This window comes from Electrona antarctica (assembly GCF_951216825.1).
Source record: "Electrona antarctica genome assembly, chromosome: 13".
Taxonomy (NCBI): domain Eukaryota; kingdom Metazoa; phylum Chordata; class Actinopteri; order Myctophiformes; family Myctophidae; genus Electrona; species Electrona antarctica.
Window position 1 is genome coordinate 47,097,335 of NC_136794.1, and position 15,655 is coordinate 47,112,989.

At 47.1% G+C, this 15,655-nt stretch overlaps 1 protein-coding gene across 1 annotated transcript in view; it reads left to right on the forward strand.

The window, feature by feature from the left end:
• lrp1bb (low density lipoprotein receptor-related protein 1Bb) overlaps positions 1-15,655 on the forward strand; it is a gene marked incomplete at its 5' end in the record, with an annotated part of 503,119 nt that overhangs the window by 225,262 nt on the left and 262,202 nt on the right. Inside the window, 3 exon segments of the mRNA XM_079517841.1 lie at positions 3,040-3,285; positions 10,533-10,730; positions 12,934-13,138. Coding sequence (XP_079373967.1) covers positions 3,040-3,285; positions 10,533-10,730; positions 12,934-13,138 — 649 coding nt within the window.

Consider the following 15,655-nt stretch of genomic DNA (forward strand, 5'->3'; position numbering starts at 1 on the left):
GGACGTAGGCTATCTGACATCATCGTCATCATCATCATCACACGGAGACACACTAAACAATGTACAATCATGATTGTATACAATATACAATGAATGCAATTATCATGCAAGCTCAGACGTCAATGAAACGTCATACAGATCTTATATAATACGCTACTGTTAGCTTCACTCCCCGTCCCCCCTCCGATCCTTGTAGCAACGTCATCATAACCACGCGTTGCTTCAGTAAACGATGCATGTTTGTTCTCCGTCTTTGTAGACAGTAAATAAAAGGAGCGAACATTACTCTAAAGATCAGATCGCCTATAAGGCACGCTACAATATAAAATACTTGTACTGCCATGCGTGCATGCCTGCTACGATACATTTGTACTGCACCAACCAACCAATCGACACCAACCCCCCCCCTCCAGCCCTTAGCCAGCACCAATGCACCGACCAACACCATTAGCCAGCACCTTCGGTGCTGGCTAATGGCTGGGGGCCATCGTGGTGAGTCATTCTGGCGTCATGATCTGACTAGTAGTAGTAATTATCCAAGCATCTATTTGTAGCGATCATCTTATGATTTCTGATCACTATAGAAGGGCATTTTCTACAATAAGATTACCTCAAAACATTCCGGGTTGATCGTCTTCTTCAATGGTTTCCCGGTATAGCTCATCGGACGACGATGGGGAGACAATGAAAAAAGGAGGGAGGGAGCAGCGAGTCTCGCTGTAAGCACTGGACCAGGGCTACTCCGCCTGGAGAAGGCGACTGGGACGCGTATGGATCAATACTACTACCACAAAACTCGCTCAAATAAATAGTACTGCTTTCAACTTTTTCTGCTAGAAAATCGCTCGGGCGAGACGGCAAACAGGCAAAACAATGAAAACTATGAAGACTCCCTCTGCCCCCACTGTTTACAGGGGGTGGGACCAGCTTCCAATGGCAACACGTACACGTGTGTCACGTGACACGGGTTTTCTGGGTAATGTAGTTGGAATATAAGCTCAGGAATTTAAACAGCGCTTCGGAGCATATTAATATGTTTAGATTCATCAAAAACTGTGAAGACGCCAATTGGCGTCATTGATCATTTACGGAATTCTGATGAAGACGCCAATTGGCGTCTTTCATCTTCTAAGGGTTAACTGTGAGTGGACGACCCAATTAAGCATTACACTTGTTTACAAGAGGGTCCACCTTGTTCAATTCATCAAAACATTTAGAGACGTACAAATAGACACTTCTATATAGTCAAAGTATGCATGCAGATATATGACAGATGTTTCCCGCTTTCAAGCTATTGTTGCCCTGCCCTATTAGATGCCAACAATGTTTTCAGAAAATAGCAGATCTAAAAAAACAAAACCTAAGGGATGTCTGTTTTTCCGTTCGAGCTACTATCTTTGTGACAGGGCAGCTTTGTATCTGGGTAGCTCAGTCAGTAGAGATCCCAGTGTAAGAGAGTAGCACGGCTTGGGACGAGTGGGACGAGTCATGCGGAAAGTACTGTGAGCTGATGTTGGGTGTTGCGCTACACCTCAACAATCCATCTGCCAGGGGTCTAGCACATTGTGACAGGGACAGACTCCCACGTCCTCGGCTCATACCGACAATAAGCCTCCCCGACCTACTTACTTAGGCCACATTTAGACTGCAGTCCCATCCAGTCAAATCTGATTCAAATCTCAAATCTGATCTTTTGGGTCCGACCATTCACACTGCGTTTGCAACTAAATCAAATCAAATCAAATGTATTTATATAGCACATTTAAAAACAACTCTCATTGTACCAAAGTGCTTCACAAGGCAGAATATAGTGGAGTACAGTACAATACAATACAGTACAGTACAGTACAGTACAGTACAGTACAGTACAGTACAGTACAGTACAGTACAGTACAGTACAGTACAGTACAGTACAGTACAGTACAGTACAGTACAGTACAGTACAGTACAGTACAGTACAATTCAGTGCAGAAGACGTCAATAATAGAACAGGCAAATAGGACAAAGTAATCTAAAAGGAAAGGTGCAAGATCATGTCGGTGATGCAAAGGCTTGTGAATATAAAAATGTTTTAAGTTGTGATTTAAAAGACTCAACGTAGGGCGCAGACCTAACGGCGAGGGGAATGCTGTTCCACAGTGTGGGGGGGACAGCAAAGGCGCGGTCGCCCCTGAGCCTCTTTTTTGTGTGACCAGCTAAGTGACCAGATCTGATCCGTTTGTTAAGACTGGCAGCCTGAAGGAGGATCATGTACCACATCCAGATCGGAATCTGATTTGTTTAAATAAGTCTATATAGTCACATATACAAGTCACATGGAATCTGATTTAGATCAGGTTGTTGCATTCAGACTGAGACAGATCTCAGTCATATCAGATTTTAAACCACCTCTGAATGTGGCTCAAGTCACATTGGAAAACATTCCAATTCCAATCTGGATGTGGATCTGATTCAGGCTAGATTGGGATGCCAGTGTAAATGTGGCCTTACTTACTGTACTTACTTTTCTTTTTCTTTTTTAATATATATTTTTTATCCTGCGATTTTGTAACCCATTTTTCACCCATGTGTCAATTATCTAATGTGACCCTGGGCTCTACACACCCTCCGCCAACCTAGTCCCCATATATGGGGGACATGGGGAGAGCAACGGACTTGAACTCATGCTTCCTTCATGCCTGAGTGTCCAAGTTGCTCCTTTACACCTGACAGGTGGGAGTCTCACTGGTTGGACGTATAGCGTGGAAGGAACACGTTATTCCAACCAGTTCCTTTCCCCTCCATCAGGCGCCCCGGCTGGCCAGGGGGAGGCAGTTTAGAGACCAGGATTACTGCATGTTTTTTGTGAGGGTACCTACCCTAGGGGACACGGGGAGAACATGGCCCTTTCGCCAACCCCGCCTCGGGACACTGATGACGCGGAGGAGGAAACACGCCGCCAGCACCCACAGCGTCCCGAGCGGGAATCGAACTGTACTTACTTTTCTAAGAGCAGGATTCCATCTGACCTTTTGTTTTCTTTGGTTCTTTTCTTCCCAGATAAGTGCCTGGTGGCCAGAGGGGGCTGCAGCCATCAGTGCACGGTGGCCCCGGGGAAGGGGGTGGTGTGCTCCTGCCCCCCGGGGCTCCACCTGGACTCCAACAACCACACCTGCGAGGCCGTGGACTACTGCAGCCAGCACCTGAAATGCAGCCAGGTGTGTGAGCAGTACAAGACCACCGTGAAGTGCTCCTGCTACCCCGGCTGGAGACTGGACCCCGACGGAGACACCTGTCACAGCACAGGTACGTTAAGGTTCCCCCCCCCCCCCCCCCCCCCCCCCCCCCCGATTTGATAGCTTTTTTTGTTCTTGTTTTTTTAAATCTCTGTGATCCCGATCTACAAAAATCTGTAACATTCTTAGTGGTTCTCAGTTTGTACGTTGTCCCACGACAGTGTCGCACGCGGAACATAGTCGATCTACAAGCCCACATCAAAAAAATATCAAAGTAGCAAATCCACAAGCTCGATCAATTTTTTTGATTGATTGAAATATTTATTAACAGTTTGCAGAATTACAGTACATTTCAAGCACAAACTCAATACAAAGACTGTTAACTGTGAGTGGACGACCCAATTAAGCATTACACTTGTTTACAAGAGGGTCCACCATGTTCAATTCATCAAAACATTTAGAGACGTACAAATAGACACTTCTATATAGTCAAAGAACAGAACAGGAATTCATCATAAAGGAGGTAAAAAGGGAAAAGAAACATATACAGTGAGGGGAAAAAGGGGGGCGGTGGGGGGGGGATTCAGATTTTACGGGGGCCACTTTCGAATTGCAGCCGTCCGTAGGTGCCCTTTGAGAGCGGTTTTGAAGGAGTCAAGGGATTCACATGTCTTAATGACTGTTGGTAGGGCACCTTTTTTACTTTTTTTTAATGCGTTTGTGTGATACCGTAGTGTGATCAAGTACAGTAGGACGTTAATTTGCGGGGGAAAAAACAAAACGTTTGAATATACTGTAGATATCAGAGGTTCCGTTGGTCCAAGCTAAAAACCTGATCAATCGATCGATTAAATCAAGCATGCTCTGAAAATGCACACAGCCCTTTACCCACTTAACCAAGTGGTCAGATGGGTGGACCGTGTTTTTCAAGTGGGCCCTGATCCAGGGAACGGTCGGGAACCCTCTGGCATATTATATATCGACACACGCAGGTGTTGGTAGCAGTTTAGTCCAGGATGCACCCTGATGAGGGGCTGGTTGCTGCTAACATCTGTGCGAACCTCATGCTGCTCGTAGCCATTACGGAAACACGTAATTGATCACAGAAATAGCAGAGATCATTATCTTTATCTGTGCAAAGTGGAAACCTTTTACGGTGTCGCTCTGCAGGAGGCTAGTAGTCTGTAAATGTGTTTGTGTGTGCGTGTGCGCGCGCGCGTGTGTGTGTGTGCGTGTGTGCGTGCGTGCGTGCGTGCGTGCGTGCGTGCGTGCGTGCGTGCGTGCGTGCGTGCGTGCATTCAGCCTTCTGAGTGGTCTCTTTCTGCCTTGTTCCGTCTCCTTCTGGTTGTTTTTACTTGAATACGTTAAAATGTTCTTTATTTTTCGGTGATAGTGGGTGTCCAAAATAGCAGCATGCAGCAACCAATTTGGCGCGAAGAGCGGCAGGACCACGGGCAGGACTTGACAAAGGGCCAATTACCTGTTCGATCGATTGATCTCGATGGACTCCAATGAAGCTGAAACCTGGAGTCAAATGTGTAGAATAGCAGATATGTTGTGTGTGATATGTTGATGACTCATATGCAGTAAATGACTGACATCACACATCCACATTGGATCCAAAGTGGTTCCCATGTGGATCCCCAAATCCACAGGATTCCATTTTCTTTATACGGTTGAGTCAAGCTAGCCTTGGTGTCCGTTGAAACACACATGCATTTAGGTGAAAATCCATGTTCTATTAAAGGTATATTCAGTGATTTCACTTTCACTGTGATTATCCTCCCTATTATATAGAGTGTGCTGACCATATAAAGGGAGGACCCTGTCCCCTGTTAACCGCTGGGGTAAAAAAAAACGTAGGTTTCGTTTTTGGTTGGGTGGCCCGTCATCCAATCAGGATAGAGAGGGGCCTTCCGCCAATCATGATCGAGTGGGGGCGGGCCTTGGTGTGCGTGCTGTTGGCCTGTCGCGTGCCCCCCCCCCCCCCCCCCCATCCCCACTGTAGAGCGTGTGCATGTGCACATCTTGTTACCGGGGCGGACCGGGTTTTTTTTTCCAAATCACCCAAATCACTGAATGCTCCTTTAACCTAGTGTTCACATAAATGGTAGATGCTGCATTTACAGCGGTCGCTCTACCTCCTGAGCCACTGCCGCGCCATAAAGTCAGCGTCAGAGCTGACTCATTCATCTATACCGTTGTGCACGCACACACACACACACACACACACACACACACGCAAACGCACACGCACACGCACACGCACGCACACACACACACACACACACATGCGCGCGGGGGCAGCATGTGCTTACGCCTCACCTTTCTAATGCAGATCCAGAGCTACAGATAATTGAAGTTGAGAAGTGCGGCCGAGCAGCACAATCGCAATGTGCTTGTGTTAGCTCACGTCTCGGAGAGAGTGCTGAGGAAGTGGGACAGCTAGTCTGTGGGAATGGGGCAAAAATATGGTGATTTAAGGGTGCTGTCGTTTTGAATTCCGTCTGCCTGCGCTCTGTAGGGGCGTTGTTGGGGGCAATGAGACCTGTCTGCTCCTATCTATCTGCATGGCTATAGAGAACCCAACGTCACAGAGGCCGCTATATCCCTCTGGGTCAGAAATGTTTTATTTTCTATTGAAAATACCATATGGGGTCATCTTAGATCACGTCATATAAGAACTGTCTTTCAGCAAGAAACAAATCTATGGAAAATAAATTGCAGATATACAAGATCTGCAATTATTTGAATAGGATGCTGTGTGTGTGTGTGTGTGTGTGTGTGTGTGTGTGTGTGAGTGTGAGTGAGTGAGTGAAGACTCTGGGAAACTGGATCTGGTTGGCCAGATCTCAACGACCTTTGCCATCGGACAGGAGTCCAGCTAAAATGGGCAAAAAAACAACGAAAATGTTCCCATCTCTGATGGATTAATTACAGACTCCAGCGTGGTAGTGGAGGCTACCCTCACCCACCAGGGAGGGGTCACTAGACTCCAGCGTGGTAGTGGAGGCTACCCTCACCCACCAGAGAGGGGACACTAGACTCCAGCGTGGTAGTGGAGGCTACCCTCACCCACCAGGGAGCGGACACTAGACTACAGCGTGGTAGTGGAGGCTACCCTCACCCACCAGGGAGGGGGCACTAGACTCCAGCGTGGTAGTGGAGGCTACCCTCACCCACCAGGGAGCGGACACTAGACTCCAGCGTGGTAGTGGAGGCTACCCTCACCCACCAGGGAGGGGACACTAGACTACAGCGTGGTAGTGGAGGCTACCCTCACCCACCAGGGAGGGGACACTAGACTACAGCGTGGTAGTGGAGGCTACCCTCACCCACCAGGGAGGGGGCACTAGACTCCAGCGTGGTAGTGGAGGCTACCCTCACCCACCAGGGAGGGGGCACTAGACTCCAGCGTGGTAGTGGAGGCTACCCTCACCCACCAGGGAGCGGACACTAGACTCCAGCGTGGTAGTGGAGGCTACCCTCACCCACCAGGGAGGGGACACTAGACTACAGCGTGGTAGTGGAGGCTACCCTCACCCACCAGGGAGCGGACACTAGACTCCAGCGTGGTAGTGGAGGCTACCCTCACCCACCAGGGAGGGGACACTAGACTACAGCGTGGTAGTGGAGGCTACCCTCACCCACCAGGGAGGGGGCACTAGACTCCAGCGTGGTAGTGGAGGCTACCCTCACCCACCAGGGAGGGGACACTAGACTACAGCGTGGTAGTGGAGGCTACCCTCACCCACCAGGGAGCGGACACTATACTCCAGCGTGGTAGTGGAGGCTACCCTCACCCACCAGGGAGGGGACACTAGACTACAGCGTGGTAGTGGAGGCTACCCTCACCCACCAGGGAGGGGGCACTAGACTCCAGCGTGGTAGTGGAGGCTACCCTCACCCACCAGGGAGGGGACACTAGACTACAGCGTGGTAGTGGAGGCTACCCTCACCCACCAGGGAGCGGACACTAGACTACAGCGTGGTAGTGGAGGCTACCCTCACCCACCAGAGAGGGGACACTAGACTACAGCGTGGTAGTGGAGGCTACCCTCACCCACCAGGGAGCGGACACTAGACTCCAGCGTGGTAGTGGAGGCTACCCTCACCCACCAGGGAGGGGGCACTAGACTCCAGCGTGGTAGTGGAGGCTACCCTCACCCACCAGGGAGGGGGCACTAGACTCCAGCGTGGTAGTGGATGCTACCCTCACCCACCAGGGAGGGGGCACTAGACTCCAGCGTGGTAGTGGAGGCTACCCTCACCCACCAGGGAGGGGGCACTAGACTCCAGCGTGGTAGTGGAGGCTACCCTCACCCACCAGGGAGGGGGCACTAGAGTGTGCGTGCGTGCACAAATTCATAGTCACCACCCAGGGCACTGTGACCGACTAGTCACCACCCAGGGCACTGTGACCGACTAGTCACCACCCAGGGCACTGTGACCGACTAGTCACCACCCAGGGCACTGTGACCGACTAGTCACCACCCAGGGCACTGTGACCGACTAGTCACCACCCAGGGCACTGTGACCGACTGGTCACCACCCAGGGCACTGTGACCGACTAGTCACCACCCAGGGCACTGTGACCGACTGGTCACCACCCAGGGCAAGGAAGGACACAACTCAGTGCAGCTTTCTTAAGTAGACTGAGTTATTCCTCTCAGTTCAGGGAATAATTCCCAATTTAACATTTTTACACAGGAGAGCAGATGCCTCTCCACTGTCCGGTCTCTCCACTGTCCGGTCTCTCCACTGTCCGGTCTCTCCACTGTCCGGTCTCGCCCTTCACTGTCCGGTCTCGCTCTCCACTGTCCGGTCTCTCCACTGTCCGGTCTCTCCACTGTCCGGTCTCGCCCTTCACTGTCCGGTCTCGCTCTCCACTGTCCGGTCTCTCCACTGTCCGGTCTCTCCACTGTCCGGTCTCTCCACTGTCCGGTCTCTCCACTGTCCGGTCTCGCCACTGTCCGGTCTCTCCACTGTCCGGTCTCTCCACTGTCCGGTCTCTCCACTGTCTTGAGTGTTTGTGGAGATGACTGATTTATCCTTGATCAAGTCCATGCACAACAGGTGCGCAGCCATGCTCAGCTCTGAGTCCAGTTCTAGTTTGACTCAGGCCAGGTGTGACTCAGGCCAGCTGTGACTGCTTAAATCAGACATCCTCCATCTCACATACTGAACCCCCCTTGTCTCACATCCCCCCCCCCCCCCCCCCCCCCCCCTGACTTAGCTGTTGGCGCAGCAGAAAGAATGCCTCGCCTCTCCTAATCCAGGGCGCTCTCCGTGGTTTTGAACTGATCGATATACTAGCGCTTCATTTCTCATTTCTCATCCGTCTCTCCCGCAAAATATGAACGCTTTTTGGATCATATATCGTATAAATTAAAACGATAGCAATGTAAGCTAGCAATGTAAAGAAAACCTTTTTTTAGCGGATTGTTTCCGGGTTCGTGGGTTTCAGAGTAAAAGCGGCCATGTCTTTCCGGCACCCCAGAGCTCCTATTTTGAAGGAATCAATCACCGATTGTGTTAATACCGCACAAACCCGAGTGTTATATGTCAACGACGCTTTGCTGGCTTGAAGGCAAGCCTTCCTGCCTCGTTTGATAACTGTTGGTATCAAATAATCCATCCAACCACTCCATAACCTCTTCAAACAGGGAGAGGTTTGTGTATATACAGTGTATATATATATATATATATATATGCCCAACTCCCCTGGCTTGTCAAATTCAGATTTATGGACCTCGTTTTGATTACTTGCTTCTCCATTTCACTCCAAGATTGATGGCAGTTGTGGCGCTAATCTTACATTAAAATGGCGTAAAGAACATGCAATTTCTCCTTCGGAGGATCAGAATTGTCACAGCGCAGGCATAAATCAAATCTTTGCATACGAATACAAACATCCTCATTTAATGATGACATAGGTGTTATTGGATTTGCAGTGAGCTTGCCAGACTTTCCTTTTTTTTCCTTCTTTCTTTTTTGCATTGCAGATCCGAGGTTTATGTGAATAACACAATCATGGATTTGTCTTAGAAAGAGGCTTTGGTTATGAACTAGATTTCAGCCCCTCTCTCTCTCCGAGCCTGGCTGCCTGCAGTGCTACAGTGTGTCCATGATGTAAGAACAGCTTTAATTGCATTTTGTGGCACAGCACTCGATCTGTTCTCCCAAAATGTATTCCGCCACGAATGTTCTGCAGACAAGGCTTACAAAGGTGCCCATTTTCAGTTTTTTTTTTGAAAGATGGTGAGCCAAATGTGTGAGTGTTTCATTACCAGTGAGAGGGAGAGAGAGTGCGTCACGTACGTGCGTGTATGTGCGCACGTGTGCGTTTGTGTGTGTTCGCGTACATGCGTGTGTGCATGCGTGAGGGTGCGTGTGTGTGTCTGTGTGAGGGCATGCTTTTGTGCGAGTGCGTACGGGATGCACGCATATGCCTCAATTACATACTTGAATTTGTGTGTGTGTATGCGTGCGTGTTTGTTCAATTGCCTCTGGTCTCTCTCGGGTGGAAACCTTGTATGTCCAAAACGCATATCCTCGCGTCACATTCTGAGCTCATACATCTGCTGCTTATGATGCTAGTGTATCAAGTACAATATGGCGTTCATTTACAAAAACGTGTGTCCGTGGCAAGACTTGGTCTTGTCCGTGGCAAGACTTGGTCTTGTCCGTGGCAAGACTTGGTCTTGTCCGTGGCAAATGTTTAGATTTTCTGTTTTACACACCATATATATATGGTTCTTATTTTGATCAAAAGACCCAATTACTGAATGTCACGTCTCCAGCTTTTATACAGAATATGTATGACACGACATTATGCATGGCACATCACATCAGGAGTCAAATATTTGTGGTTGTCAAATATTGTATTTGCGAGGACCAAATTATTTTGGGGGGTCCCCACATTATTAAAAAAATTAATGGGTGGAAAAATGGAAATGAAGAGTTTACATAGTACACATAGTACATGCATTAACTTTCCTTAATGATTATATCTGGTTTCAGTATTCATTTATGATATATTTTCTCTATTATTAAGGTTGTTTTTGCAGTCAGTTTGTATTGGGGGTGGGGAGGGGGGGCAGGTTGGGGGTCCGCAGGGCATGGCCAAAGCATTTCCGGGGGTCCCCAGCCAAAAACGTTGAGAACCCCCTGGCCTATATCACAGTATGTCCGTGGCAAAATTGGAATTTTGACTTAATAACGTCCTCCACAATTCACCACATGGCGAATGACCCCTGGCCTGTCTCTCTCTACAACACCACCCCATCCCAATCCCCCAAACCCACACCTGAGCAGATCCGTTCGAGGCGTTCATCATCTTCTCCATCCGCCACGAGATAAGACGGATAGACCTGCACAAGCGTGACTACAGCCTGCTGGTGCCTGGCCTGAGGAACACCATCGCACTGGACTTCCACTTCAACCGCAGCCTGCTGTACTGGACGGACGTGGTGGAGGATAAGATCTACCGCGGGCGGCTCTCCGAGTCTGGAGGTAACACGCTGTAACATACAGTACATGATACGCAATGCTACGCTATGCTACGCTACGCAACGCAGCCAGTGGCGGAAAGTAACTAACCCATTTAGGCCTGACGTCGAAACGTTTTCTGAAAGAATATATATTCAAAGATATGTGCCGCATTTTCACGATTTTTCAAAAAATAGCAGACCTACAAGCTTGTAGATCTGCTCTTTTTCAATAGCTAAAGTATAACATAATGCTTAGTTAAGTACTGTACTTATAAGTAAAAACTTTAGGTCATTAATTTACTTTACCGGAGTATTGTCAGTAGGCTACTTTTACTTCTACTCTGCTACATCTCAGAGACAAATGCAGTACTTTTTGCTCCACTACAATTATTTGAAAACCTATAGTCACTATAGTTACTTTGTAGATTGTTGATTATTATTACAAAACATACATGAACCACTTCAGCCCTATTTAAAGGAGAATGTCATACTAGAAAGCTTTCTTACCTTTATTTGTAGTTGTTACGTCCGGGTGTTATTTTGGGCAAAAGTGCATTATTGGCTATTTCCCCTAATATAAGCCCTCAATGGGGGGTTGGGATATATATACGTACCTAGCAAATAACGTCCCATAGCTGGGGGGTTGCAGATCTGCAAGCTAGCTCACAACACATGACTATGTTTTGAGCTTCTACATTTTTAATACATTTTAGACATAATAACTTGCATGTGAAACGGGACATTCTGCATTATGAGTATGTTTGCTTCTGGTACTTTAAGTGACCCAGTGAAAGGTCGGGAACCACTTGTTCTAACACTCCTAAATAACACCAGCTGCCATTCTGATACCGTGAGCCGGTTCTGTCTCAACCCTCCCAACATTTACCCCATGCTGCTCCAGGGACCACAAAGTCCACAACGGCATGCTCTCTGTATTTGCCTTCAGAGGATGATGACTTGGACATTCTTCCTGGCTTTCTTTCTTTCTTTCTTTCTTTCTTTCTTTCTTTCTTTCTTTCTTTTCTTTCTCGCCAGTGAGTGCATCCGTGCAGGCTGTAAATATATGCGTTCCTTCATGTCCCCCGCCGGAGTCATAGGAAGCCTCTCTCTCTCCACCTTATTTCTCCCTTCTGTGAGATAAACACAAAAGCTCCATCCAGTCACATCCGCGGATAATTGTAAACAGCTGGATTAGAGACAGTGAGGGAAAAACCTTTTTTTCCTGCCATGGTTAATGGAACACAGCAGAAAGCAATCTCCTTTTATGTCAAAGTGTTTTCCTCCAGAGTTCATCCGTTTGTTTTTTATGGGGACAAACAGAAAGATGCTCGCTTGGCTCTCTGAATAGACAACAATAAACACATTTGGTTAGGGTTGGGATCCGGAGGAACCGGATCAAACATTGAGGAAACCGGAATCGGTTCCATCACATTTGGAGCCATTTTTTTTCTGCTTTTTTTTTTACCTAATTATATCCCACGATCTTTGTTAGACGGGCCTCCGCTGTCCAGTCGCTAGTCGCGATAGATTTATTCTTACCTCCCGTTGTTGTCGATCGCATCGAGAGTGGTTTGGCTACATCTAGCTGCTACAGCCACATCCGTTAGAGTGGTCTGGCTACATCTAGCTGCTACAGCCACATCCGTTAGAGTGGTCTGGCTACATCTAGCTGCTACAGCCACATCCGTTAGAGTGGTCTGGCTACATCTAGCTGCTACAGCCACATCCGGGACAACATCCGGTCCGTCGGTAAAAGTGCTCCGTTGCTATAAATCGACTGGGCACTGTAATTTAATGGATTAAATAACCCCGGGCAATTAAGGTGTTGAAAGGGAATCGTTAAGGAACTGGAATCCCAACGTTAGTCTTGGTGGTCAGTAATTAGCACCTGAGGAAGCATTAAGCGAAACGCGTTCACTGCATCAATAAAGCAAGTCGTGTTGCATTTGAGGAGTTAAGTGTGCTTCTATTGAAAGGCACTTTTTGTATTATTTTGTAAATTAGCCTGTTGTAGGGTTGGGACGATATGAAAATTAAATAGCGATTAGCCATAGTATTGCGAACATCTAAATATGGCTAAAAGGGGTTCCCGCCCAGAATGGGTTAAGTGGTAGACTATTGCATTTGCTGTGTATGACGGAGGACAATTTCCCGATAAATTAAAATCCCTGCAATACGATTATTATATTTTTTATCGTCCCATTATTATGCGTGTCTTTTCCCAGGCGTGTCTGGTATTGAGGTGGTGGTGCAGCACGGCCTGGCCACCCCCGAGGGCCTGGCCGTGGACTGGATCACCGGCAAGCTGTACTGGATCGACAGCAACCTGGACCAGATCGAGGTGGCCATGTTGAACGGGGACCTGCGCGCCACGCTGATCGCCGGGGGCATGGAGCACCCACGGGCCATCGCTCTCGACCCCGGCCAAGGGTACGTATACACACACACACACACACACACACACACACACACACACACACACTATACTAGCTCACGCACACACAGACAATGCAGCGCGCACCGTAGCCCCCACCTCGCCAGGCGCCATCCATCACGCTCTTAGATTATTGGAATAAAGTAAAATAACAACCCCCCTTGTATTCTTCACTTCCTCATCTGCCTTGATGTATGAAGATGTCTGCTGTGTTAGGGTCCATTAAGGCTGCAGATATGGAATACATCAATAACGTCCCCCCTGGTCCTCGGCCTCACTGGTGACAAGTGACGTAGCTCATCTCACCTCGCCTTGTCTCTCCCTCCTTGCCTCATATATTTTATTTTTTTTATTTTTTTCTTCTTCTCTCTTTTGTTTTTATTATACTCCTCTCTGCTTCTCCGCAATCTCTTTTTCCCCCCCTCCTTGAAAAACAATCATGCAGGAAGTTGTAAAATAAAAGCATAACATATAAGTTTTGTGTTTTATTTGCTTCGTGCCTCGCGGCGGAGTCTCCCAATATCCCCGAGATAATATCTGCTTATTCTACCGAGACGTGCAGTGAGGATCGTCTGTGGACTATTTAACGGTTTCATAATAACAAAATAATGTAATCACATTCATCCCGGGGGCACCTACTGTACGTCACACCACCCATCCGTCTGATATGCCCATATATGGAGATCTCTGTATATGTGACCAAATTTGAGGGACTGCCATTGGATTCTTTTGAATTTTCGTTTTTTCACGTCATATGAAAGCAGGGAACCATAGCTTCAAATTGACATATTGGTTGTTCAGTTTGACCCACCAGTTTTGGAGATATGGCTTATAGAGTAATGTCTTGCAGAAAACAGCGAGTTGAGAAAACAGGCTTGAAAGGTTCACTTCTGTGGTCTCCAACATTACACCTATCTACATGTTTAAGCATTGATTTCATATTTACATGTCGATTTCAGCTCTGACACTTATTTCAGACATGCTCTAGTATGTGAAGAGTCTGCCTGTGCTATTAAATCATTTTGGGGGGAAAAAAGCTGGAATTTGCGCAATGGCAGTCTCTCAGTCAAATCTGGTCACATATGTCAGTCCTTTACCCTTTTATGCCCAGACTAGAGTCATTCATAAAAGACACACAATTCAGGTGAAAACCTTCATGCTCCGGAGGCCTGTCTGTGCCGTACAGTAGTTCTGTACTTAATGGACTGTGGAACAGGCACATTTTGAACACCTGCCAGGCATTTCAATTAGCTCAGGCATCAAGAGCAAAGTATTGACATTGCTCATGTTGCATTTGGTGGTATATTAGTTACATGGCAGATGCTGTTAACCGTCTTTACAACCTGGCATCCCTCGTCATTATAGGTAAAAAGTTTAGGTGCTTTTGTGTCCTATACGATAAATGCAGTGGTGTTAAAGGGTAAGACCACTTTTTTAGAGGTTTGGGTTGTTTTCTTACCTTATTATGGGCAAACTAGTCCATTCCATGAGTTATTTCGCTCAGTTGTGTTGTTTATTAGAAATTTGAGAAATAAAAAAAGTCGCTCATTGACTTCCATTGTAACAGGGAAACAGCTCTCAAAGTCAGTCTTTTAGCACATGAACCAACGCAACAAAAGCTGATTCTGACAGTTTATGACACCAGGAAAACTCATATGGTTTTATTTTCGTCTTTTAAGATAGATTTATAAAGTTACTATTTTAGTCGGAGATAGACTGAAGCAGTGCTACGGCGTTCCCAACTCTCGCGGGTCGTCTTGCGAGGTTTCTTTTGTAAACAGAAGTCTCCACGCTGTTTGAGATGCATCCAGCTGCAGCCTCGCATATGAGCAGTCCCAGACACAGACACTTTACACACTTCTTCTAAAGTGTCTTCTAAAGTGTCTCCCTCAAACACGTCCATTGTGTATGTTTTTAATGACAAGCGGACGAGATCAAATCCATGTGTTTACATCCCCGTCATATAATAAAACCGTATGAGTTTTCCTGGTGTCATAAACTGTCAGAATCAGCTTTTGTTGCGTTGGTTCATGTGCTAAAAGACTGACTTTGAGAGCTGTTTCCGTGTTACAATGGAAGTCAATGAGCGACTTTTTTTATTTCTCAAATTTCTAATAAACAACACAACTGAGCGAAATAACTCATGGAATGGACTAGTTTGCCCATAATAAGGTAAGAAAACAACCCAAACCTCTAAAAAAGTGGTCTTACCCTTTAAGTAGGTAACTATTGTACATTTCATCAAGTACTGTACAATTTTGACGCATTTAAACTTTACCGGAGTATTTCCAGGTTTTCGTTACTTTTACTTCTACTCCACTACATCTCGGAGGGAAATATTGTACTTTTGCTACACTACATTTATTTGAAAACTTTAGTTACTACTTACTTTGTAGATTACTTTGTAGAAGGCTATAGGGCTTAAATCAGGGGTGCCCAAAAGGTAGATCGCGATCTACCAGTAGATCACAAAGGCTGTGCAGGTAGATCACATGACATGTGCCTAAGGAATA